Source organism: Taurulus bubalis (genome assembly GCF_910589615.1).
Source record: "Taurulus bubalis genome assembly, chromosome: 18".
Lineage (NCBI taxonomy): Eukaryota > Metazoa > Chordata > Actinopteri > Perciformes > Cottidae > Taurulus > Taurulus bubalis.
The window spans coordinates 17,674,360-17,701,717 of NC_136606.1; the positions used below are offsets into that span (position 1 = coordinate 17,674,360).

At 47.3% G+C, this 27,358-nt stretch overlaps 1 protein-coding gene across 1 annotated transcript in view; it reads right to left on the reverse strand.

The window, feature by feature from the left end:
* The window catches only part of LOC306750590 (partitioning defective 3 homolog), a gene marked incomplete at both ends in the record, with an annotated part of 310,757 nt that overhangs the window by 80,357 nt on the left and 203,042 nt on the right, over nt 1-27,358 (reverse strand). Inside the window, 3 exons of the mRNA XM_079234040.1 lie at nt 13,982-14,213; nt 17,952-18,185; nt 26,255-26,403. Of these exons, the coding sequence (XP_079090166.1) occupies nt 13,982-14,213; nt 17,952-18,185; nt 26,255-26,403 (615 nt within the window). The remainder of the gene's footprint in view (nt 1-13,981; nt 14,214-17,951; nt 18,186-26,254; nt 26,404-27,358) is intronic.

Genomic DNA, 27,358 nt, shown 5'->3' on the forward strand with positions numbered 1-27,358 from the left:
TTTTTAGAGCCGTCCTGTTCAATTTCAGAGCGAGGAACAGGAGAAAGCATTAGGCTCTGCAGCCTCGCCGCCCCGCGCTGCTTCAATCACACTTTATTTTTACCTTCCCCATAGCTGAGCTTTATTTGACAGTTTTTAAAACTTTCTCCGAAAGCTGGGGAAAAAAATGACATCAGACAAAGTTGACTTTGGGCCGGTGGAAGTGAATATATTCATGGGATGGGAGACTGTTTCCCTCACGGATGTTTATTATTCTACTTTACATTAAAAGCAGCCAGGACCTTGGTGCAAAATGGTTTCTCGTGCTTTGTAATTTTGTAATTTTTTGAAATGTGCCGTGGTCCGGTGGGAGACTCTGGTCCGTGGCCCAGGAGAGGCCAAGGGAGCGCTATGTGGGGGCCGATGTAGCACAGATAGCATACATTACCTGATTAATTAATCAACAAATGGCTCCAGTAAGGCATAAAACTCTAAGATGGGGCCGGGCATGCTAATAATAGTAAGCCTGCTATCTATCACCAGAGCAGGTGACAGCTTCCCTCGCCTCACTTCAAGGACTTTCATTAACTTCCTGAGGAAAATTCACCTTCTTCTTTTTCCTCTTCCAATTTATTTTTTTCCGTCTCTTCTGAACGCCCCACCCCCCCAACAAAAAAAACATGAACCCGAGGGGAGACAAACTTCTGCCTTTTAACTTTTTTTTGAGCTTTTTCTCTCTGGACCAACATCAATACATTGAGGGATTTGTCGTAGTGAAACTTATTGGCGGATTAGAGCGGGACCGTGGGCATGCGGCAGCTATTCCCCCATCGCCGGTGGCCTGAGGAGGACGGCCCACATCAAAGCGGAGGCGGAGGGAAGGGACGATGCTACCAGAGCTATTAGAAGGCTATGGGGACACTCGCTGGTTCACAACACGGCTCTGCCCTTCACTGGAGCAGCTCGAGCCCTGCCAGTGGGGACGCGCTGCAACACAGGATTAGCCACCGACCCTCCGCTGACGCACAAACCCCAGTGTACCAATTTCGACACTCAACATTTTCTCAGCAGGAACACATCTCGCTGGTGCCAGTGTGTGTGTGAAAGCTGCAAACTGTATTGACTGTCATACCTGTCTCTGCAAGATAAGTGTCTCATTTGGGAAACGAAGGGAATCCAATAAGAAAACAGTAATGATTTGGAGTTAATCAGTGAAGGGGAAACTTGGGCCGTTTCTGTAAAACTCTTGAGCCGGTATTGGCACCTTGGCATTAATCAGGGCTGGCATCAGGATGGTTGTATTGAGAGTGAGGTTGATGAGGCTTGATAATAAGATATTGATTGGCAGCCGCAACTCACGGGGAGAATGACAATGGAGTAACTACAGAACCTTGCAGTTTGGGAAAGATAACTTTATTGGGCCCAAAGGTCCGACCAGTTTCTTTGCACTGCAGTATAATTACAACCTTTTATCATTACATATACACTATTTACCATTTGAAATGGACACTGGTTCTTGAGTTGGGAACAGTAGATTAACAGAATACTCAAAACCCTCACTACGTTACGAGTTATTTGAAATTGAAAGTGGATGTTTTTAAATAAGACGATTCTCAACTATTTGAAACGACTCGCCGTGGTCACTGTGTGCAACAGCTGGACCTCACGTCTGCGTTAAAGCAGCCACGTGAACAACGATATGCCATTTACGTCCTCGTAAAGCTCCGATCATATTTTCCTGCCGCACGCCACCAGACCGAAGCTCTGTTTAACGATCCGTCCCTAAGCATCTATCTCACTGTGCCGAACAGCAGGTGAGAGCGATGAATACACAAATGATGCAGAAGGGCCGTCAAAAGACAAAGAACGATGGTGGAGAGAGATGCAGATCCTCACCCACCTGGCGCTCAGTTAATATAACACGAGCACAAACTGCTGAGTAAGATGCATCGGGAGATGCAGGGAATATTTACGACCTTTAGGGCTGCGTTCAAAGCCGGAGCAATTCATCATCGCTTGGCTCCGACAACGTCTGATTGGCCATCAAACCTCATTTGGGTGGTGTGTGATCTAACATGCGTCAGTCATAAAAGATGCTTTATTAATGTTATGACTGCCACTGAGGCGATGAAGCCTTGACAGTCAGATTGAAGTGTTCAATCAAAAGTGTCATCAATCTCATCAAATTAAATTCCTTTCAGATGCAGTCGCACATTCGGCATATTCCTGAGGAGCTGGCTTTGTTCTATGTGTGTGCTATTACTATAAAAGAAGTCAGTAAATAGGCACTCCATTCAATATGATACATCCTCATATATCACAGAACACAGAAGGGTTTATATCGCGAGCAGTTGAGGCCTCATACATCATCTTTATCGATTTGCAGGGTAATAATACTTCAAGGCTGCAGCACAACAGGGGAGGGAAAAAAAGTCAGAGACAGAATTTCCAAAGAGGGAGAAAAAGTAAATTGTGCAAAACCTCAAAGCCATTTTGATTGTTACAATCACTTAATCTGGGGAGTAGATTTGAAAGAAGCTAATCTGTTTTGACATCTTCTGTGGGGAATTTGGGCTTTTCTCACAGGAAGTTGCTGACTTTCTGGGGGCAAACGACAGCAGGAGCAGCCGTTTTCTTTTCAAAGCGGATGCAGGGGGGTGTGGCGGGCTGCCAGGTTCAACATCACATACGAGGTGTTAAATTAGTCAAATCCGCAAATGGAGCAGGTGAGCCGAACAGAAAGAGCGTCTGCATCTATCAAGTTGAGTAAGTGATGAGAAGATAATTTCAAGGGCAGACAGAGAGAGTCATTATGGTTTCTGCTCGGCCAACCTGAAAGTTAATCCAAATCTCCCAGGGCCAAGTCTGAGCCCACAGCGCCCCAAACTGTGTCTGTCGCAGTCAGGAAGAAAATAAATAACTCTGCGTTTCATGGAATAATCTATACAGCGCCATTAAAATATGTATATTCTTTTAAATCTCTGAGAGAAGAATCAAGAATTGTATTGATGGCAGGAGGACGCAGCAGAAAGTTGAGTCTAGCTCACAAACAAAAACACCTTTTTCTGCCTTCTCCTTATCCCCGTCCAAAGCAAAGGGCTCGTCAATATGTAGGATGCTTTCTCTGCAGTGCCTCACCAAGGAAACCCTAGCAGAGGCATGTCTTTTTAATAGTGCCTTGTTAGGGAGGCGAGGCTCTTGGATTCGTCTGTCCTCCTCCCTGCTAAGTGTTGGTGCAGCTGTGACACTCTACCTGGGGTGAGACACACAGATAAGATGCCTTTTAAAAAAAATAGAAATCCAATAAAACAGTCAGTAAAAACAAAAAGGGAGACAGAGGGTTTTGTTCACACTGTGACCCAGCGATCGTTGCCACACATTAAAGGGGCGTTCGTTATCGCGGCCTCGGCGCTATGTCCCCGCCACCGGTTCCCAGGGACCCCGACCCCTGAGGGGTATGGGGAGGAAGTTCCTCGGCCTCCAGCCACCGCCAGCCAATTATCTCCCTCCCCGCGGAGCTCATTATCCGCAACCTGTAATGTCAGTCAGCGCTTCCCCGGCTCTCCGCCAGACCTCCTTTAAACCCAGACTCTACAATGCGATGCTTCCTCGGTGAAACATTTTTCTTGAAGAGTTTACTGCAACCCTGAGATTCATCAATGGACGTGTCAGATAAAGTGGCTCCCCAGGGGATTCGCACCATCCCGGGGTTCATGATATGGAATGTGCTTTTAAAACAACACAACCCTTAATGCAGTCGCACAGTCCGCTGCCTCATGCGGGGCGCAGTGAGATATAACATCTCAGCGCCGTCGCCTCATTGGACAAGGGCCGGCGCACACTGAACCAATCGATTTCCTCCTGAGGGACGGAGAGGCGGTGGGGGCTGCTGGTGATTGGCTGCAGCTCTGGAGGGAAGCCGGGTCTAATTCCTCCAGCAATGGTGTGAAAACAGTAGAGGAGGGAGGGAGGGATGATGGGAGTCAAAATGGTTTGTGTCGTCCCCCTCCTCCTCCTCCTCCTCATCCTCCTCCTCCTCCTCCTCCTCCACCATGGAGGCATGACATGCATTTATTCATGACATCATGCCCGGGCCCCAGTGGGGGGACAGCGCCACGGGCGAGACGGAGGTTAAAATGATTCTCACCAGATACTCCCACGCCTAAAAGGGTCTCCCAGCTGAGCGAAGGCGACGGCGTCACGTCGATGGATGTTCCGTTTCGGTGACCCTCAACCAAAAATAATGAAAAAGAAAAACTATTTACAGGTATATGGATTGCATGCCATGCCGGATCATTGTATTTAAATGACAGCATTTTTCTCAACCAATCTCCACTGGTTTACCATAAAGAGGTTATTGTATGGAAATGAAGATTTTGTTTCCGGCAGCAATAGAGATGCATGGAAATTCATGCTACCCCGCTCTTATGGAGAATAGTTCACCCTTAAATGTGTCTATTTTCAGTCCTGTTATTTCTGCAAACTCTGTCTGTTTATTCCCCCTCTTTCTGAATCTATCTTCCTTGTTTGCTCTGTTTTTCTTTCATGCCTTTTATTAAGTCTGTTTGTGTCCACCGGCCTGATCAACAACTACATTCCACCGCCGGTGTCGTTGTTAGGAGACTAACAGCCTCACCACCGGCACTCCGAAGGGCTGGGAGGGAGGAGCAGGACCAGGAGAAGGGTTTAGAGCAAAATAAATGCATGTGTGTGAAGACCGGTCAGTCGCAGAGAGCTGCAGGGCTATTTCTGGGTGGCATCCCATCCCACAGATATTCTATTGTTCTCCCGCCGTGTTTGTTTGTGCCATTACATGTGAATGTGTGTGTGTATGTGTGTGTGGAGGAGGGTATGGTAGATTTTTCTAAATTCCAGCAACAGAGTTAATCCGCTCTTATTAAGAAATGTTCTCTGCTTTCAAACTAACAGCTATCAGTATCAAAGCGGCGGTTGATTTGGATAAGTGCATGTGTGTGTGTGTGTGTGTGTGTGGGAAGGAGGATGTCTGTCTACAACTTAAGAGTTCTTGCATGCGTGTGAGCTTGTGCAAATGCAAGATAAAAAAAAAACTGCATTCATCTGTTTTTCTCCGTATGCCAATTATTCATATTTAAGCAATAGCAGGTACACACAAGCATCTGTGTGTGTGTGTGTGTGTGTGTGTGTGTTGATCTATATATGCGTGCCTGCATATCAAGGGACAGCTTGGCTTTTCCATATTTCAAACAGCCTGCAATACAAAGGACGAGGCCCAGCCCAACATGATTGCCTTTAATGTTTCACATAAATCACTGAGTTATGCGTTTGTGTGTGTGTGTGTGTGTGTCTGTGAGGGGAGGGGTGTTGTTGCACACGCTCAGAGGAACATTTCAGATCCCTGACACCCCTGATTAAAGCCTCTCATTACAACACAAATAAACAGTCCAAACGCATTCATACATCCATTTGTTAAAGTGTATGAGAGCAGTGAAGAGGCAGCTTCTGAAGGGCAATTTGCATAGAAACACTTGAGCAGCTCGGAAAGGGAGTTCAGGTGTTGGGGTAAGCTTTGTGTGTATGTGTGTGTGTGTGTGTGTGTGTGTGTGTGTGTGTGTGTGTGTGTGTGTGTGTGTGTGTGTGTTTGCATTCTGATCAGGCAAAAAAAAATAAGTCAAAGTGTGTTATTTGAACTTCTGACATTCTTACGATCACAATCGTACCGCACGCTTTCTTTTCCCCCACTTTACGTACAAACAAGCCCATTATGAGTTGCCTGCCAATGGCATTTACTAGCCACAACCCATGCATTAGCAGACCCGCACACACATGCTCTCACATGCTCATATGCACACATACACGCTTGTCTAGTGCTTAACAAATCCAGCCCCCACACACACACACACACACACTGCAGGACTGGGAACGATGGGAGCGGGGAGGGGGCAGCGCTGTGGTTTCTCTATGGAAGAGGTGGCTCAGGCTGTGACCTAGATACAGCGTGGCACACTGCACTCCAAATGGGCCATTTTTGATCACTGCCACTCGCTTGTACCCTCAGCTAACACACACACACACACACACACACACACACACACAAAAACTCAGCATTCAGCATCAACACAGCATCCAAAGTCTGTTCAGCTCTTTTTAATAATGGCATCCACAGTTAGGGGATGTGCAAGCGCTACAGTCTGGATTTTGGAACAAAGTACCACTGATGTGCAGAAGCTCAGGTGGTGTATTATATAGAGCTGCTTTTACTTCATAAAAGTTAAACCCGGTAGGACGTGAGCTGTCGGTGAGGGGAACTATCTTACGATGATTGTCATGATGCAACATTACCTCGTGAGTTAATTTGTCATTTGTCTCTTCTGTTTTGATAACCCTTGACTTCTCGCAGTTATTTCCCAAACTCATTTGCATGCTGATGAGTCTGGAGACGGATGTGTGTGGCGACGCTCAGGGGTTCCCAGAACGCTCACCTAAAAGGACAGGCGAGGGGAGAAGAGAAGGCAGCTTCTCTGTCTCGTAAACGTCAAGACTTTTGAGATACAGGCGCGGACGCGCACCGGCCCGAGCGGAGCCGCTGATCCGTGATATACATCCTTCCCGGCGTTCAGAGGGAGACGAGAGAGTCTTTCTGTCAATGCCACGATGAATCTCCGGGGGCCGCTGGGATGGAGGAGGGAAGAGGGATGCGTGGAAAGAGAGAGGGAGGGAGTGACAGTAATTGTGAGTAAAGTGAGGATGAGAGAGAATAGGAACCCCGATGGATTCTCTGTGATAGTGATACATCACTAGCAGGTTAAACAGATAACCCTGGACACTCCTCTGCAGCCCTACTGCTGGATCCAAATGCTGCTGCTAAAGCAGTAAAAAAACAACAAGAACAGAACATGTCAAATTAAACATGCTGCGCGCAGCGTTTTTCAAGTCATGACATCATTTATAAAACCTCAGCGCAATTACTGTAAACAAATGAGACAGAAAGATCAATAAGATCATTTGCAGCCTCAACCCGCCTCCGTATCACGTTCCACGTTGCAGACGCCGAGCGGCAGATCTGCCGTACCGATTTACAGCACAAAGGAAACGGGGAGGATTTTGGGAACGGATCGCTCGCCGAATTAAAACGGGTGTGTTGAATCGAGAGGGAGGCGTGTCCTCGAGCGGCGGGGTTTATGGGAAATGTGGTAGCAGACCGTGACTAATATTCAAGTGTGAATATTACCAGTTCACATCAGATACGAACAGCAATATTTGACAATTCAGCAATCCTCACATTCTACATGTATGTATGGCAAATATGTTTGATTATGATACAGTTGGGGTTGGAAAACCATCTTTTAATTGTTTTATTAAGCGCGTTATGAACGTTAATAAATAACCAGACTTGTTTATTTGCTGTTGTGGACTGTTCCGTCCATTAACACACACACACACACACACACACACACACACACACACACACACACACACACACACACACACACAGAGGCCAATTAAGATTCCTTCGTGACAAACATGGGCAGGAACGAAATCCCGATCCAACCATGAAAATAATCTTCATTTCTCTGACACGCTCACCAAAGACAGGAGAGGAGAATCAGGGAGGGAGAGAGAGAGAGAGAGAGAGAGAGAGGAGAAGAAGAAAAAAATAGACAATTTCACTTTACATGCCGAACGCATGTCGAGACGCTGACAGAACACTAGGAATACGGTTCCCGTCTTTAATTGGTTGCCTTTGATGGAAATCACAAGTGTAATTTAACATCGATTGATATTGCCTTTGTAATTCAAAAGCAATTTTCCATGTTTTATCTTCCTTGCCTTGGCTGTGATTGTTTCTCTCCTACTACCCATCCTCTCACTCACACGTTAAGGTGTGCGCACACACACACATCAGCAGGTGGGAAGTCAGCGGATGGGAAAGGTCATTCCAGCCACAGGCCTGTATTTCATCACACGCTAAGCCTTGTGGACGGCTGAGCGGACTAGCAATGAGTCGTACCGTAGCCGTCAGCCCGCCCCATTTGCATAGCACATAAACAGGCTCTCCCATGTGCATTTCTCACCACTGTAATATCAAGCATGCTTTGCATCTCTAATTCCTCCTCAGACCAAAACCTACATTGAATACGGTATATTGGGAGGGGCATTAGCGTTTATTCATTTGTACTATTTAGAGAAACAAAATGGGATCGTGCCGCTCTCAGATCTTTGTGCGTATTGTGTTCTCATTATTTTTCAAAATCCACCTCTCCTCTGAGAGTCTTTCTGTTCCTGATTGATCAAAGCCATCCGGGCCATATAGCGGAGGGGGAAAAACAACAACATCAAAGTGGAATCAAAGTGTCTCAAAGTGTGAAAAACAAATATCAGACGGAGAGGGAAGCCAGTTGAGAAACATCCGGCGGTTTCTGTCTGGAACATCGCGTGCGATGAAAGGAGCGCCGGTTGTGAAAGGGGGATAGACGAGAGAGAGAAAGGGGAGCCTCGGGTTTCCACCGGTGGGTCTGGGCGTAAGCACACCCAGACCCACCGGCGTTCCACCGGGATCATTAGCAGTCACGGGCCTGGTACGGTACGGTACGGAGGGCTGCGCTGCTGCACTTAATTTGAGCTCTTTAATAACACACTTTATGAATTCAGTCATGTTTGCAGCCCTCTGCCTGAGACGCAGCGTGAGAGACATCGGTGTATCTCATTTCAGGCCGACACGATTTCAGATTCAATTAACTCCACCGTGCAGCACCACCTCTCCTCTCTCTCTCACACACACACACACACACACACACACACACACACACACACACACACACCCTCCCCACTCCGCATGCTTCAAGGTCTATCTCGGAGCACTGCGTGATCATTCTAAACCTAATTACTTCAGGGCTGTCTGATGGGGGCCCAGTGCTGCCCAATCACATTTGCATCGAGTGGCCGAAAGCGAAGGAAATGGGGCCGGACAGACAGACCCCTCCCCCCCCCCCCACACACACACACACACACATAACCACTCCCTCCCCCCCCACCACTGCATGAAAGGGCCTTCTCTCATTCTCGCATGGTGGCTGACGTCGCAGAGCATCCCCTCCTCCATCCCATCGCTCAGCCTCTCCCCTACGTCTAAACGCTTCGCCCCCGCCAGAAATTGACAGTGACATCCAATTTTTTCTCTCCGACACAAAGCTGGGCTTGCCTTAACCTGGCGCACAGAGGAGTTTTGTTGTTTTACTGTTTTCCTCTCCCGTCAGTGCGCTCTGTGACAGCGGCGCTAATCTTCTCAGCGGGGGACTTAGTTGTTTGTTGTTTGGACCCCGCTGAGCCTCTTTGGTACATGATTGGCAGGAGAGTAATGGAATGGCACGCCCAACGGACGCTTATTTTTTTTTTTTTGTGAGGTAGTTTGAAGTTCACCCCCTTATCCCACTAAAACATTATCAATTTTTATTTAAAATCCTGGCGTCCTGCAGCAGCCATGTTGGAAAAGCTGACCCCTCTGGGTGTGGAGCCCTTGGTGACATGATATTTCCTTTAGCTGCGCAGGCATTTGAAGGTGATATTGAGGTATGACTTTGCACTTGGCGAAGCTGCCAAAAGCAGCCAAAGTTCCCTCCTGAGTTCTCTCTGAAACATTCATCTATGATGGCGGAAATGTGTGGCTCAAAGGGAGGTCAGAGGTCACGTGCCCCTAGAGCTCGAAGTCACTTAGTTGTTTCATGTAATTACAGCATCTTTTGCTGCGTCTCTCATGTCCCTTCCTCCATTCCAGCCATTCTCACATGCAAGTTACAGCCTGATGCTGCGCCTTCACTCCCCCGGCACACACACTTTGATGAGTGGGGCAGAGCAAAAGAAGAACAATTATCATTTTCTCTCAGATTACATTCAGCAGATGTCAGGGCCCGCATGTGGAGGCAGCTAATTGCCGCCTTCAAATCAACTGTGGCATAATACTACGAGCATATGTGAGCCTTGTGTGTGTGTGTGTGTTGATCCATGAGGCACGCCCTCGGTCACAATGTGTGTTTAAAAAAAAGCCGGGCTAATGCATGTGTCATGTCGGTGTACTGATGATCAAGCCGGCTCACCCGCCATCAGCTGTTCACACCCACGCGAGCAGAAAGAATCGCGTGGTACGAAGACACGGAGCGGCGGCGGCTAACTACCTACTCTCCTGCTACGCATAAGGCAATCATGCTTTCTGAGCCCATTGGAATAATGGAAACATGCATGCAGACACACACACACACACACACTCCCGCCAACCCCCGTACTCCAGTGCTCCCAGCTTGCTTCCACACTGCCTTAGACAGATTGAAGGACGAAAAGCATCCCTCCACTCCAGCTTTCACTGCCTTCCTTTTCCACGCCTCACCCCTCTCCCTCTCCCGCGTTGCCCTGAGTGGGGCTGCATCTGGAGGGAGGAGCAGACAGACGAGATCCCCGAGGTGATGCGGGGTTGGTGGGTGAGGAGAGAGGGAAGGAGGGGGTGAGGCTGTCACGCTGAGCGGCAGTGTCGGCTGATGGCTCGGCGTGAGGCGCGCCACTTATCAGAGGGGTGTGGAGGGTGGGAGTAAGGGTAACTGTGTGTGTGTGTGTGTGTGTGTGTGTGTGTGTGTGTGTGTGTGTGTGTGTGTGTTTGTGTGTGTGCGGGTGATGCCAGAGCCCATTAACACATCTTTTCATCTGTACACACACGCAAACATGCATTGCTCACGCATGCATACGCACACACACACACACACACACACACACACACACACACACAATACAAAATCGCCTGAGATCCTTGTTCCTCCCTGTAGGCAGGCAGTAGCCCGATGCCGTGACTGCCGCTGTGAAAAGCTCCCTTCTCCTCTCATCCCTCCTTTCTCCTCTCCCACTCTCCCTTGGTGCCCCAGTTCACTCCAGTGCACACGCTCCCTCTCTGCTCTCTCTCTTCCACCCTCACCCGATCCACCCCCCACCTCTCTGGCCCCTTGTTCCCCGTCCCATCCTCTCTTCCATATTTTGCAGACTTCCCTCACTTGTCTCCTTCATGCTACTGTACTTTCCCACACAGTGTGATGCGTTTCCCCTTGCTCTTGTCACAGTCTAATTACCAGAATTTAGATACATTCCAATATGTATTTCCACTTTATTCCAACAGACTCAATGGTGGGTATTTTGTGTGTGTGCACACACACACACACACACACAAACTACGCCGTCACACGCGCACGCACACACATAAACACATCAAGAGACGGCGATGGGGCTTTGATGGAGGAGGTCAGTCAGTCACCGAGCAGATAAACAACACCTCATTAGGCCTGTTGTGAGGGAGTCTTCAGGCCGGGCCGGGACGTCATTGTCTGCTAGCCTGCTGAACGCGGCCCAGGGCAAAGCTACCCGACGTATAAACTAAACCTGATAGGATCAGAAAGTAACGATCACATGGTATCTACGAGAGAGGACATGAATAATCACATATAATGGTTTGGGGGAGGACACTACCGGGTGCAGACATGGACGCAGTGATACATGCACGCATGCAACAGACATCCTTGGAATAACAAGGATGTCAAGCTGCCCAAGGCTGGGTTTTTCATCCTATGCATGCATGCACATTGCTATCCCTTCATGAGATTATAAGCTATTCATTACTGGGTATCGTACACCCCTATACCAGGCAGTCTGCAGTAGTACAGTAGGAATCGGGGCTCTGCACTGCAGTTTCCTTGCTCTTGGCTTTAGGCAGTCAATTGTCCTTCCATCACGCACTCGCGCACTTTCCATCATTCTTGCACTCCCAGTATTTATCTCACAGTTCCTCCCCCCACCCCATCCTCCCTCTCTCTCCTTATATTAGGCCATCCTCCTTTCCCCTGGCACTGATGTTAATGCACTCCCAATCAGGCTGTCCATTAAGCAGACGTACACGAGGCGTTCATCAGGCCGTCCAAAGGCCTGCATGCAAATGAGCGCAAATTGCAGTGCGCTGCAAGCTCCTTGAAACCTCCTCAGAGGGAGAACGTGAGTGTGAGGCATGCACGGTGTGAGAGATGCCGGGGGAAAAAAAGAGCCTGCCCGTCCGAGCATTACAAAGGATTAACCCAATCAAGAGGCCGTTTTGATGCAATGATGAGACACTCGCATGTAGAACTCGCCGATTGTAAAGTCTCTCCGTGACTCAAAAAGAGTTACTGTCAGCCAGAGCCTTTTTTTATGCGCAGTAAAAAACTTCTCCATTCTGAAATCCCTGTCGAAACTTTTGCTAGAAACACTAAAAGTGCGAAACGCAACAGATCTTTCACTTTTATTTCCCTCTCCTCCCTATTGACTGCGAGGCATTTCACATCACTCCATTTTTGTTCTTTACCAGAAAAAGAGTTTGTTATTGTATCCAGTGGGACGCATTCATTCTCACCTCAGCGCCTTGCCATCTCTAACTTTACAAACCTGAACGGGAAGAGAAGAGGACAGCGTAGATGTGTGGGTGTGAGAGCTGTCACAGCTTTTAGGGTAGAAATGTGTTTGAGGTATCAACAAGGAGTCGGAGAAGCGGAGAGAAGGAGAGGCAAAGCTTGAGAGCCGCGGCGGTTCAAAGGCTGCCTTTCTTTGCATTCAGGAGGCCTGGCGCTAAACGCATGGAGCGAGGCCAACTCTTAAGTGGCCGTGGCACTCAAAGATAATGAAGAACGATGACGAGGCCGAGGGGGCCCACATGCACAGCTGAGATCACCCGGCATCACCTGTCGGGACGAGCACACACCCGAAAAGAGTTCGCCAACGCCGCTGATTGCATTCAGTGTCAAACCTGTGGCTTCAAATTTCCACTTTCCTTAACCAACCCAGCACACCTCTCTCTGTGTGTGTCTCCACATACGTGTGTTAATGTAACGGAACGTGAGCCTGTATGTTGCCATGACGCGTTTTACACCACGGGATGCGGGGAAAAAAACTCACAAGGGTGAAAAATAATAGAGGGGAAGATAAGTTCCCAGCATTCCTCAGTCGTGACCTCGAAACACACTTGTCGTCTTTATTGTTCATTACCGAGCCGCGATATGCTAACTAATCCCATTAAGCTAATCCACATGAAAACAACTCATGGCACGATAGCGGCACGCACCGCCTCCACCGCTAATTTATGCCATATCCAAATGGGCACGGAATTGAAATAATTAATGAGACTCGCCCACTGATTTCCTCGTGGAAGAGACACTGGATGGATACCCGCGGGATGTTTATTTTCATCCGCAGTCTCTTTGCACATGTCTCCTTCCATTGTCTGTGGATGGTCCAGAGTCACGATACACAGGGTGAAGAACTTGTTTTTGTTTTCAAAGGCGGTGGAATTATTCTCCAAGGTGGAGGACAAACGCGCCGGCAGAGCTTCCAAACTTCCGGGTGTATGATAAGGTGACAATACAACTCACAGCTGGCAATCATTGACATTAAAACCTTCTCTTTTTTTTTGTAAATGATGAATATGTGAAGGATGCTGAGAGCAGCATCATGCCCCCCTCTCATGGTCTCCAGAGGTAGTCTGCCTCTCAAATCTTGCAAACGCATGATGAGACAGCGAGTGAGGATACCAGCCAGGGGCAACAATTCCAACCTGCAGTCGATGTTTATCATCTTCAAAGGTCTTTTATCCCCAGAACCGAACCGCCGCTCCCACAGTAGCGCCCGTGCGGGCCCTGAACATTGTCCGCTGGTTAACAAAATGTGCGGCGTGTTTAGATAGCAGGAGTGCGCACGCGGGATCATGAATAAAACATGTTGCCCTTATTAAAAATAATCTGCCTCAAAAGTGCCAGAGGGCCCTCGGGGTCGATAGCTCCCCGTCATCCCCTTCCCTCCACCTTGCAGGGTTCAAGGAGAGGGGTCCCTGATTAGCACTCGCAACATCCAGAGAATGCATTCAAATTCTGAGTGATCCAGTGGCGGAATTAAATAAAGCAGATAGCGTTTTGGCGCTCGGGCGACACACGGGAGGGTGTCGGATTTTGAGCCCCCGACTCGTTCCTACCTGAACATCTCGCCCAGGCCCTTCAGGACGCCTTTCTTGGCTTTGCTCTTGTCCTTCTCCCTCTCTTTGTCCCTTTCGGGTTTCTTCTTCTCCTTCCCCCCGACCCTGTCCCGATCTCTGTGGCTGTCGTCTTTGGAGGGGTTGCCGTTCAGCCCGGGTCCCGCGGTGAGGTCGCCGCTGGTGGACATCGACTCGCGGCCCGATCTGGAGCTTCCCTCGGTGTCCACTTCCACTGGAGTGAGGAGATAAGGCGGAGGAGAGGGGGGTTAATAAAGATATTGAGAGGGAGAAGCACACAGGGATAGAAAGAGGAATAAAATATAGTCGGTAAAACCACTTTAACTATAACTTCCACTTGACTCCTTGTGTGATCACAGAAGCTGCATTTAAACTCGGCACAAAACAACTCCACATTTAATTTTTTTACTTTTTTTTTTATCAGTTCCAAAGCATCACTTCTTTCATCAGACGAACCATTAAAAGAAAAGCTGTGTCCCACACGGTATCGCGGCTTTGAACAAAACACACGCGCCTCATTACAGCAGAATATATTGACATTGTTCAGCCTTTGAGATCTCAGTTGAACATTTTCACACTCAGCCGAACGCCTCTAGTTATTTCATATGTGTACATTTCACACAGCTCACAGGAGAACTGCCTTTTTCTGCATTTCATGAAAGGATGATGGAAACTGCGACGACCGTCGTGTGAATCTGGTTCTTGATTTACGTCTCAACTAATTTGAATCCAGACATCAAATTGAAACCAAACTCCTTAGGTGATGCAGGGTTGATTAAACCCAAAGTTTCCATCACATCTAATCAGAACTGATGTGCAAAATGTAATTAATCTGTCAGTAATTATACATTTAAATAATCTTGAAAATGGCTCCCAGGGATCTTAATTGCAAATGTGGTGCACATCGCAGTCGGCGTAGCTCCTGTCTATGCTGTGTCTCCGGCTCGGGGCGTGAGGTAGATGTCCTTCAGATTACAACTTATTACAGTCTTGTGTGTCGTCGTCTAAATTGTGCCTTTGATGGAAGAGGGAAGAAAAGTTTGCGAGGAAAGAAGAGGGCGGGGACCATGATGGATTTGAGCTACACGGGATGAGACAGGAGGGTGGAGCGGCTGGATTCACACTTCATTTTGTTTTCTCTCGTGATGTGTGGAGTTATCAGCTATACGAGGCGCTGTAAAGCTGTACCTGCTCAATTATGCAATTCATTGTCGCACGGATGCCCTCCCTTCCTTTTCTCCACCTCCACAAATTTGGGAGCAGGTTCAGCGCATCACTTTTATCACTCAATCTGCTGCCTGCTTATCATTCACTTAAGAGCAGCAGCAGCTGTGAGCTGCATCTGGCTATTTAAATGAGTGAGATTAGCATGAGTGCTAATGCTGCTACTGCTTAATGATACCAAGCTGCACATAACATGCTAAACATTGTAATCCAGACCGGCCCACGCAGCCATGTGTGCACGTGTGTGTGGACGCAGGGGCATGTGTGTGTGCGCAGTTGTTTGTGGCAAGTACAGACTGTCTGTAAGGACTGGTCTCTGTAACTTCCCCTTCTGGACTGATGTTTTGAAACTTCATTTTGGTTTTTGGCTGCTGTCATTTTGGTTTTTGGCCGGCCCAGAAGTGACACCAGAGGACACTAAGTCCAACCGAATGCAGACTAAGACATTTTTAAGCGTCCAAAATGTTACTACCGTAAAAGTCGGGTTAAAAGCCGCTACTACGTTCGGTCAGTGTCCCTGCTAGTTCCCCGCTGTAGCCAGCTAGCGCTGCTGCTAGTTCCCCGCTAACTTCCGCTAGGTCTCGCTAGTTCCCCGCTAACTTCCGCTAGCTCTCGCTAGTTCCCTGACAACCACCGAAGGTAGCCGGACCAGCCCCGGCTCGACGCTCGATTCGGGCAGAGGGGACGCGGGCAGTAGCAGCAGCAGCGGGGAGCTAGCAGCAGCGCTAGCTTGCTACAGCCACCGAAGGTAGTAGCGGCTTGTAACCTGGCTTTTACGGTATTAACTTTCCTGAAGTGAAAACCCACTGTGAAGGGGTTTAAGTGTAAAGTCTTAAAACACAAACAACTCCAGACCGGACAACACCATGTAGAGAGACCTGTCAATCCCAAGGTAGCCCCGCCCTAAAGCATATCCTGCTTTATGGTGTATTTGACTCTAAATGGACCATCATTTATTAAATGAGAAGTATAGGGTCATTTCCTTACAGACTTCTATACAATCTGACTTATTTTTTTTGTAACCAGAGGAGTCGCCCCCTACTGGCCATTAGATATAATGCACGTTTAAGGCACTTCTGCATCAGCTTCACTTTTCTGAAACGGAGGATGCTCTCTGGTGGCAGGCTCTTTACATGTAGATAAGCAAATGGTTCATATTGAGTGACAGGGTTGGACTTTAAAGACTTTAAAACAGGACATCAAAAGATGACGCCATACACAGCAATTTAATGGAATGGACAATACAAAGACTTGGCTGACAGCAGAACCATTGATGAAAGCATCAGGAGACTGAAAGACAATTTGTAGAGACAGACAACCACAGGAAACATTGTTTCACTTTAGTGATACTCTACCATTAAAGCCTGCTTCAAACATCAAGGACATTTAAGATGGCCTGTCAGCAAAGGTTATGACAGACACATCAAATCGGCAGTCTTAAAAGAAGGGATTTCTGCCCAGCAGAGCATATCTTTCTTTTTCTTTTGCATTTCGTTAAACGATGCAACACAAAGTACCACAAGGGAAAGTGCATTTATTCTCCCAGCGGGATATCTTGTGGCGACACATTTTCTTTAGGTGATGCCACGTTCTTATTTTATGTAAATAAAAGTCTGGGAGCAGAGGAAGGCAGCGGCTTATCTGTCAACTTTGACTATTAACCTCAGTGACGAACACGGACTGGCTGCTTTTATCTAAATTGAAAAACAGAGTTATTTGAATATCATGGGGAAGAATGCAATATACCACGGCAGGGGAAATCGCTTGCTTTCCCCATTTTTCTTTGCCGAGATAAGACTGTATTTAGTGGCTTGCCGACAGAGCTTATGAGAACAAAGCGTTTCAGGCAAATAATTCCCTCTTTTTCAAATGTCCCCCCCAGCTCTTTTAATGGAATCCTTTAATGGTGAATGGAAATTTATATCTGGTGATTACTCTTGCTGTGTTGCAGTGTTATTACCTGTCGACAAACGTAAGACGGCTGTCTCCCGATCCCCATGTCTTTTTGTCATCAGACACCAAGCGGGGATGGATATGTTCACACAAACGGAAAGTGGCATGTCTCTCCTTACTAATGCTGTCTTTATACTTTAGAAGAAAGAATAGTAATACTGGTTTCAATCCCAGTCAGGTGAGCCGGAGAGCTAATGTGAGGAATCGTGCCAAAGTTGTACAGCGTCATGTGCCAAAGCTAGTTGGCACAGACCGAAGCAAAGACATGCATTCCATGTATAGCTTTGTGAATGTGATTACGTGACATTGAGGTATTACGTGTAGAATGGATACGATAGCAGCCAGACTTATGTGGGTAAACAGCAGAATTTCCCCCTCGCGTGCACTCTTGTTTTAACAACATGGCAATGCACTTTACGAGAACGTACGCTCCAGGGAAAACACGCTGCCTCCGTTTCTGACAATTCCACTCAACATGAACTATGTGAATATTAATGAGTGTGTAACCTAGACGCTTATTGTAGCTGTGCAGTATGACTAACACACACACACACACACACACACACACACACACGTACATCTCTCCAGCTAAAGGGGATCCCTAACCTAGTTTACTTGGGGGTGAATCCTGCCGTTCTGAGGCATTATTGAGTTGGCCTACATTACACTGGCTGAATTTCTTTCTACTGATCTTCTAATATCCTCTATTGTACATTTGATAATGACACACATTACTCTGGATAAAAAGAGAGTATTCTGCATGAGCAACACTCACGTGTCTCAGCGCTGTTCTCCTCTTCTGCCGCTGCGACGCCAGGTTTCTCGTACGATTTGTCGATTGCGGCCCTGAAGCTCTCATTGCAGCCGCGGCCCCTGGCGATCCGCGAGCGCGCCCTTTTAGGGTTGATCTCGCCGTTCAGCGTCGCCCCGGCGAGGGCCGTCTGGAGGCTTTCGAGGGAGCTGGACATTTTCAGGCCCAGCGAGGATCCGAGGACTTGTTCTGCGACACCTGCGGGGGAGAGGAAGAGGCGTCAGTGAGGCCGGCAGACTAATGGCGGGCGACTCTTAACTCCATCAAAAGGCGACCTAAAGCCATCACCTCCGAGCTCACTGCACGTCGATGAATCATTCACGATGTTATGTGGCGTAGAAGGTGTGAGACTGGCAATTAACATGGAAAACAAAGGGTGCCATTGCCTGGCCAATGAAGTGTGTGGAATGAGAACAGAGTATTATATCTTCACTGAGACACTTTCCCTGTTGAGAATTATAATTCAAGCTTTGTCCTTGTGTCTGCACAGTTAAATTACGTGGCTGAAACATAATGCATATAAATGGGCCAATATCAAAGACAGCAATGTACCGCAGAGCCACAGCGATCGCAGTGTCATACCAAAATATTAGAAGTTCCCCAAACGTTTAGAGAGTGTAAACCTCAAACTATTTCCAAAGTGCTCCTCTCTCTCTCTCTCTCTCTCTCTCTCTCTCTCTCTCTCTCTCTCTCTCAGAAAGAAAAGGCGTTTAGATTAAGCACAACTAAGTCCATTCTTCTTCAACCCCATTCTCTTGTGTTCACATTCGCCCATCTTAGCCCAAACAATATATCTCAAAGCTGCAATCTTTTGCTCTGCTTCTGAGGCCTCTGCGTGTGTCGATGTCAGATAGCAGGTAATAGCGCACCTTGAGAGCAGAACAAGGCTCTGTTATCGGCCTTATGTTGATTAGCCTGGTGGGAGAAAACCCCCGGAACATTAGTCCACACAGGTCGCCTGCAGAACAGAGCTATAAACACACGGCACCTTTCCAACACACTGCCGCCCCCAGCACTGTCCGGTGTGAGCTGGGTGTGATGGAGGAAACCGCTCTGGAGAAAAAGCTGTACAGAGCAACACAATACACGCTTTAGCATGAAAATGCTTTGTTTAGTCCACTTCAGAATGAACATGTACATTGTACACATGTCGCGGGTTGAAATATGTTTGCAAAGGAGCTAATGGAAGCAGCTCACATGTATCATACTTGTGAGACTGAGAATCTCCTCAAAAGGACAGCCATGTGGCTGATGGATGAGCTCGTAGACCAGCTGTGTGGAAAGCAAAGTGAATGCTGAGCAGTCAACCTCTTCAGCACTGTTGCCAGACCCCGGACTGCTTGTAATTATTTTCCCAATGCTTGCCAGGGGTTTGTTTAGGGTGTGTAAGTGGAGCGCGGCGCAGGTATTGGTATTTCATTTTGTCAAGGAGCGTCCGCCGGTTCCCCCGCAGCCCTTTCTTTACTTGCTTGGTAAACAAGCAGCCCGGTTGATTTTCTGTCCCCTTCATTCTGCCTCGACTCAGCGAGCGGCTGTCGAACGTAACAAGATGGATTTCTGAGTACGTGCAGGAGAGGCCTTTTTGGGGCGTACGTGTCCGCCGAGGAAACTATCAGTAATAATGGATAAACTGTTGAATCAATTACATCAGCTCTGAGGGCGCTGCACATGCCGTCGGAGTCTGGACAGAGCCGCATTGTATCCTTACGACTCCCCGGGGACCATATAGACCCTCCGCATGCAGCCAGTGAGTGCTGCTGTTTCCTCTGTGGCTTCGTGTGGTGTAAATAAACGTCTCCTGCAGCTCTTCCTGTTGGGTTTTCCTTGCATACTTTGCTATACGGGCATGTCTTTAGAACACACACATGCGGACAACGGGTGTATATGTTTGCATAAGGCACATTGACACAAACCCATGACATGCACACAGTTCAATGTAAGCTACCATCAACAAGATCCGCCACGTGTTTAAAGTGGCCGAAATGAGGCGTGACCCACCGCTGGGCGATCACAGTGGGACTTTGGATGGAGGGCTGCAAAGCCAAACATGGATTAGGCAAAGAAAACCAACCTCCATCAATGAAAGAAAACACTTTGTGGCCGTTGTTTGGACAACTCCCCTCTGAAATACATTTGTTTTTCGGGGTATGAGAGACGGAGGCAGGCTGAGAAGAAACATGCTATCGGGTGTGAATGAGTTGAGGGCGTAAGAAGGAAGAGAAGAAATGCATATAAGCTGCTACGGTTATCACAATTTCCCCAGTGGCACCGCGTCTCTCGTGTCGGCCTAACCCCTTTGCTATTCTGTTCTTGATCCTTGATTCTTGAGGAAACCTGCAGCAGCTCCCTGGTGATGAGCCGCCTATTTGAGTTTAAAACACACATCAAGGCAGCTCTTTGCAGAGGACAAATATAGGGAAGAGCAGAGACTGATTTCTTATTTCAATCATCTTGCTATTTTAAGGAAAATTAAAGTTTGTAATGCTACTTCCAGGATCTTCAGGGTCAAAAGGGCAACCCTCTTTCTGCTACGTTTGCTAGCAGTGCACCTTTACCGAGAGGGTGAGTGCTGCTCTATCCGCTGTGGTGGCTAAGAAGTCAGATAGGCTAAAAGGTCAGCTGTTAGCCGGTGGTGTTGGGTTTCCAGACTGGTAAACGTACAGTTATGTCTTTAACGGACCATTTTCCTTCCCTTTTTGTTGATGTTAATACAATTGCCAAATCCCAAGAGAACCTGGACTCAATCCTGAAAGTGCCATTCGAAATAAATGAACACCAATCCTATAATGCCTCGTTCCATTTAGTGGGAAGAGCCTTCAGGCTGCATTGGACAGTAAAATGAAACTTTACTGTGTGCTACAAATGTCTAGCGCGTTAAAAGCTCTGGACAAGAGGATTCCTTTTACTGCTTAGTTCCTCCAAAGAGGTGGGCCATTTCTGATTACTTTGACCAATTTTAATGCCAGAAAAGCATGAATAGCCCTGCAAGACCAAGTAAAAATCATGTAATTCATTTGTTCAGAAGGGAGTAATCTCATCATGCGAAGGACAAGAGAGGACAGTCGAAAGAGAAAACACATTATGAGGAAACAGAGGCGCAGATACAGGGTAGCTGGAAAATGCAGTAATTTTTCATACTTTGAGGATAAAACTCAATCAACCCAGCGCAAATGCCATGTAAATTTCAGTTTTTTTTGGAAGCTTATGCGTAAAGCCTGCCAACAATGGACAAGCAGAAGCCGGGGTGCATGTTTGACACAATGGGATTGCAAGTTAGAGCCGCATAGGATGCAACAGTTCAAGGGAACACAAATGACATCTGCTGTAAATGGGGAATAATCCTCCCACTCGGTATTCCGCGCCACGATCCCCGTCGCCATTGTTTCTAGTCGGCGTGGCGAACAACTGAGAGGAGCGGAGAGACAAAGAGAACGGGCGGGCGAGGCAAATAGAGGAGTTTGCCCATAAGACCCCGGCTGCCTCCAACCTGCCTTTTGTTTTCACCAGAAGCCGTCGCGGCTCTCCTGGGAGAGTTTGACGGACAGCTCTCTGTATGCCGGTCTATTATGTGATTCCTATCACACGACAGAAGCCTCGGTGCTCTGCTCCTCATCTCCCTCTTATTCAGAGGGATGAAAATACATATTCCCCCTTTTGCATGCAGACACAAGTTTGTCACTCCCCACACGTCCGGAGGACAAATGAAAATCATCAAAATGAAATACACAAAAAAGAAAAGACAATCAAACCAAATAGGGGGAGAGTGCACCTGAAATTTTTGTCATGGCAGACGTGCTGTGTTCCTTAGCCAGAATAAGGGCAAGGACACTTAATTGGAGAAGATCCATTGCCATTAAACGTTAAAGGGGAGGTATGGCAAACTCCATGAATAAATCAGCAGCGGTTATTACAGGAACAGGAGCCCATAGTATAATTAGAGCAGCTAAAACTATGCTCCCCAGCCATTATTCACCACGGGCCCTTGCATGTAAAGATCTGTGTACAGACAGGGGCTCCATTACACATAATTTATTCAGAGAGCCAGGGCTTTAAGCAGGGCGGTAAAAGGGTAATTATGTTAAAAATAGCCTCCAAGGTGGTCCGTGGGAAGGCCACGTCCAGGTATCCTCGTGGAAGTGAGGCGTCCCTGGGTCGAACCGGCTCCTATTTCTCTGGCAGTAGTGGATCATTAGCCCCGGCAGAGGACGTCCTCTGGACGCTGTGTCACAGGAACCACCATTACCCGGAACCCGCTAATATCTCAATCAAGGATGCTGGACACCGTCCTGTGATTGTGCCGTTCTAACAACCCAATACAATCATATATTTAAACCGCCACTCTCCACGTGAACTTGCTCAATTATCTCGGCTATTAATATGCAGAAGCTGGCAACTCCCACGGCAGGCCCGGCAACCCGATGGGATCTGCGACCGACGAGGCTGGAGAACAGTGAGCGTTCAAGTGCGGGTCGCTCTCGTACATAACATTACATTTTTATTTAGCTGACGCTTTTATTCAAAGCGACTTACATTTTTGCTGAATATAGACACAGCAATGGGGAGCAATTCAGGGTTAAGTGTCTTGCTCAAGGACACAACGACTAGGACTAGCGGAGCCGGGGCACAAACTACCGAACCTCTGATTGAAAGACGGGCATGCTAACCACTGATCCACAGTCTTACCATTTACCGATCACTGATGAGGCTCCATTAGTCTCTTAACCCTTTAAGCCCACACCCTAACCCCTAACCCTATTTATTGTTTGAGTTGTGTTTAGAGGTTGTACATCGGGATTATATATTATTGTAGCCCTGATTTCTATGTCTAATTTGATACCTAACATGTTTGTTTTTTTTGGGGGGGGAGGGATTTATACCATGATTTTTTCTTGATTTTCCTGATATAAAAGGGCTTAACATTTGTTTTGAACAAAAACACATGTTACATTTCTGCATCAATGTAATGTCACATAGCTGGTATGGTATGGTATACCACGTATGATATATATATATATATATTCTCATATATCCTTTTACACTACAAGCAAACAGCATGTCAGTTTCACTAAAGAACATCCCCTCATGACCCAGCATTCAGTTCCTCCTGTGTTAATGTCATGGAGCGAATGCACTCCAACAGGCTCCAACCGGAGCTCAGACTATGATGGATCAATTGCAGGAGAGCTGATGAGGCCAACTGGCAGTGCATGTCTGCATTGCAAATGCCACTCCATTGCCTGGCTCCCTCCAGCCCGACAACTCCTGGATTAATGAGTGTTTTCTTCAATCATTTGCGCTGCAGAACGAGCACAATGGCACAGGTTCCCACATTAGTTGCCAAGTCTCTATTCAACGCCATGCAACTCCCCTCTCAACGATATGAAAAACCTCTTTAGATCATGCTGCAATTACCTCAAACAACGCTGTCCTCCATATGCATCCAAAGGTGCCAGGCGCACACGGCTCCTGGTGGCTGGTTATGAGCTGGTTATGGAGAAAGTGCTGGGCGGCTATCATTAACCCATAGTGCCAGCTGAACCACTGTGTGGTCCATTGTAAAATTGGGGAACGTATTGAGGTGGTTAGTGCTTTCCGCCTATTGAGCACATACCAAACAGAAAGTTCAGGGCAGACGCTGAATAGTTTGGGAATAGTGACGCAAGTAGAACAGGATATTAGACTCTGCGCAAGGGCCTGTCAATCATGAGGCTTACGAGGACAAAGTGTCTGGCATGTGCGAATGCATTACTGCCACTCGGGACACCTCGAGTCCCTTACTTCCCTTTCCTCCCCTCACTCAATCGTGTCCCCCCCATCTAAATGGGATTGAACTGCGGGGTGTTTGACCAGTTTAGCCCATTTCAACAATGATGGGCTTCAAAGTCATGAAATCCATCTCCTGATGTGATTTGCGAGGCACCTGGAACGCGATTAAAAGGAGGGACCAAAGTGCCGGGTGACAGAACCAAATGAGAGTCAGTAGGGGATAGCGCTGTTGAGCGTGTTAGCTGTTTAGTCAGGGTAGCGTTGAAGGCACAGTTTCATTAAAGTGTTAATAGAAAGTACATAGGGATGCTTACACCTGCTACTACACCTCCCTTCTGAAGACCAACCTCCATGTCCAACACGCCAATGAAAAGGCTTGAGGATAAATACTGGCACTGTATTCTTTGGCTCATTTAATTTACAACTCTATCATACATTACCCATAGGCCCCTTTTTCATTGTGTGTCTTTGATGTAATAATTTCATTAAAAATAATCAACTTACTGTAGCAGTGTGCGCCTTTCAGATAAATGCAACGCACGTGACACCGGATACGAGCCGATTTACAACGTGTCGCTTTAATTTCGAACAAAGACACTCGAGCCTGCGCTCCATGTATTGACTGAAGCGTTTCTCCTCCGGGGAACTCATGTCAGCGGCTAGAGTTATTACATGTGAGGAACAAGTTGGTAGTTTTGCCGGCACCATCTGAACGCTGCGTTATTGCCACTGACGGATTAGGATTTCATATTGGCAAGGATTTCTGTCAGCAGGATATTCCACAAAGTCAATTGGGCCCCGCGAGAAGTGGAGGCGAATGTGATTCTGAATTACATCTAATAACGCACGCACTGATCGGAGAGCTCGGACATAGTAGAACAATAATAGAGACGTGTAAAACGTCGATCACTCTGGTTATTCCATGAGTGAGGCCTCGTCTTATGAGCCGATAAACTTGTCTCTTCTGTAATAAACAAACCGCTGTTTCGCCAGAACTAATCAAATTCACAAATAAATGCTGATGCCACTTTGGAACAATTAAGAAGCTTTTTTGATTAAACTCATTGATAAAATGTGCATTTGCGATGATGAGAGCGCCATCGTGGAGCGATCTCAGCATCCCGTCTCTTCTACTCGCCTCCTGCGCTCAGTTATATCCAATTATCTTTAATACCCTAAGACACTAAGAACGTAATGGAAAATCTGTTCATGCTCAGCTGAGCTCAGTGAAACTCATCCATTGGCGAACTATCGTCTTCCTCCTCTGCGCTGAAAGTTTGTGTTGTCCGGGTTCACTCTGCAGGAAACTTTTGAGGCTGGACTACGAGGGCTACAACAAGAAAGGTGGAGCCCACAGAGCCGAGTGCAGTGGCCCGAACATGCACCAGCCTGTGGGAGAGTGGGAGATTTCCACAGGTCTCTGGGCTCCGTGTGGAATGGAGTTGGCGGTTATCTGTTATGATTATCCAGTGATGCGAAAGGAGGCAGCGTCTGCTTCGGTCTCAGTTGGAGACTCTGGACTCACACCGTCTTCTTCCTTAGATACAGTCTGTGTGTTTGAGGGTGTGCATCATTAGACAGTCACTAAAGAGGCCATTTCCTCCTCTCTATTGTGTTTTACCCATGCTCCACTGGACACAGGGCCATGGGAGATGGAGGCTAAAAGAGGGGAGCTGGTGGCTGGACAGGACTGTGAGGAATGTGTGTTTATGAGAGTGTCTCCATTTTCCAGTATTGTGCCTTTACTGAGACAGTGACAGGCATTGAGTGCTTTAGGAGTCACAGGTTACAGTGAGATCTGTTCCATTATCTCTCTGGGATGTCAACCAAGGAATGCTCCGGCAATCATAGAAGTTTTTCTGTAAACAAACCCACATTTCAGCCAGACCTACTTGACCTCTCTCTTGTAAACATCCATCACAGGCCAACTTCCTGGTTCAGTTTTGACCCAGCGTACATGCCATACTTGTACAATGTTCATGTGAATTGAGAGATTGCAACCAACAATTTAGGTGCATTTCATTTGGGTTTTACCTCTGAACAAAGTGGTTTAGGTAATCCTGCTAAAGTGCCTGATCGTCTGACTGCTTGTGTGTTTGGCCCCGTCCATCTTAGCGATTGTCTGTATGCTAAACATGAAACGACAGCAGCAGCCGGCTAACTTAGCTTAGCACAAAGAGTAGAAACAGGGGGAAGAGGCTGGCTCTGTCTAAAGGTTAGAAAATCTGCCAAAACCATCACCTCTAAAGTTCACTAGAAAAACACACTGTATCGTATTTGGTCAAACTGTACAAAAACCAAAATGTTAAAACAACAATTTGTCGTTTTACGAGGTGAAACTATTTCTTGGAAGGGGACCATTTGCCAGCATAAAACAGCATTTGAGTATTGAGAAAGAAAATAAGCACATTTCCTCAAATGAAGAACTGCTCCTTGAATCACACACCCTCGACTCCACGCGTGTGTGATGTTCTATGTGGAAAGCATACCGGCGTATTTACCCAGATCCATGCTCTTGGACTTGCGCGTCTTGATGATCTCCAGCTCGGCGGCGTTTTCATACTGTTTGATGCGCTTTTCCGACATGCTCTGGCGGCCGAAGCCCTCCCTCTGGAACGAGCCGTCGGGGTCGGCGTCCGCGCTGAGCGAGCTGCAGTTGATGAGGAAGAAAGGAAGTATAATGACGGCAGGTTCATTCCAAAAGCATACCCGATAATCCCATGATTATCCAATTAAATATACAGTATATTCTATTATCATCTACTTCAAGAAGCAGTTATATTTCTGTGAGACTGTGATAAAATCAACCTATTAAAATTCATATACCCCCAAAACACACCTTCACAATCACACAATCACCATCAGCATTCAATATTCTCAATATTCACCGCCGCTTTCAATCCTTCATTTCAATGACTTTTCTAATCAAGCCACCTCTGCCGGGAGGGATCCGGACGAGTTACCGTTGGGTAGAAGAGGCCTGGCGAAGATGTGTGATACCCCAGTGAGGTGAGGGTGCTCTGGGGTCATGGCCACTCAATAACCCCCTCATCCTCCTGGATGTCTGGAGCAGAAGCCCACCATAGTGCGCTCCCTTTGAGATCCTCTATCTCTGTCTGGATCTTAATTGAAAACCGGAGGGGGAGTGGTGAAAGGAGGTTGGGAGAGAGGGGAAACTGGCATTTGCATGCAGAAGAGTGCGTTCACAATTAAGGTGAGAACATCCTCCCATATGAGAGGAGACAGAGGGGAGGAGATGCAGTGCTGATGGAGTCTAACAAATGTCCTATGCATGAGAGGACACTGTCACACTTTCCTTTGTCCTGTTGATGATCGTACATTATAACCATTAAAGGGCGTTGTACCTCTAGAGGAGGCTGACATTTCTGCAGTTTTACATTAGACATGTCCTGAAATGAAAATGATCTCTCCTGTGTTCCAGAATGAGTTGGATGAGTAGTCGGGAGGAATGTGTTTTTTGACGTATCCTCTTGGAGCAGGTGCTCCTTCCTTATGTGTAATCTCACGTAACAGCAAACTGCAGACCTGCTGCCACTAGTTTGCATGTCAACAATTCTTATTTGGGTTGTCAGCCCCATTTAACA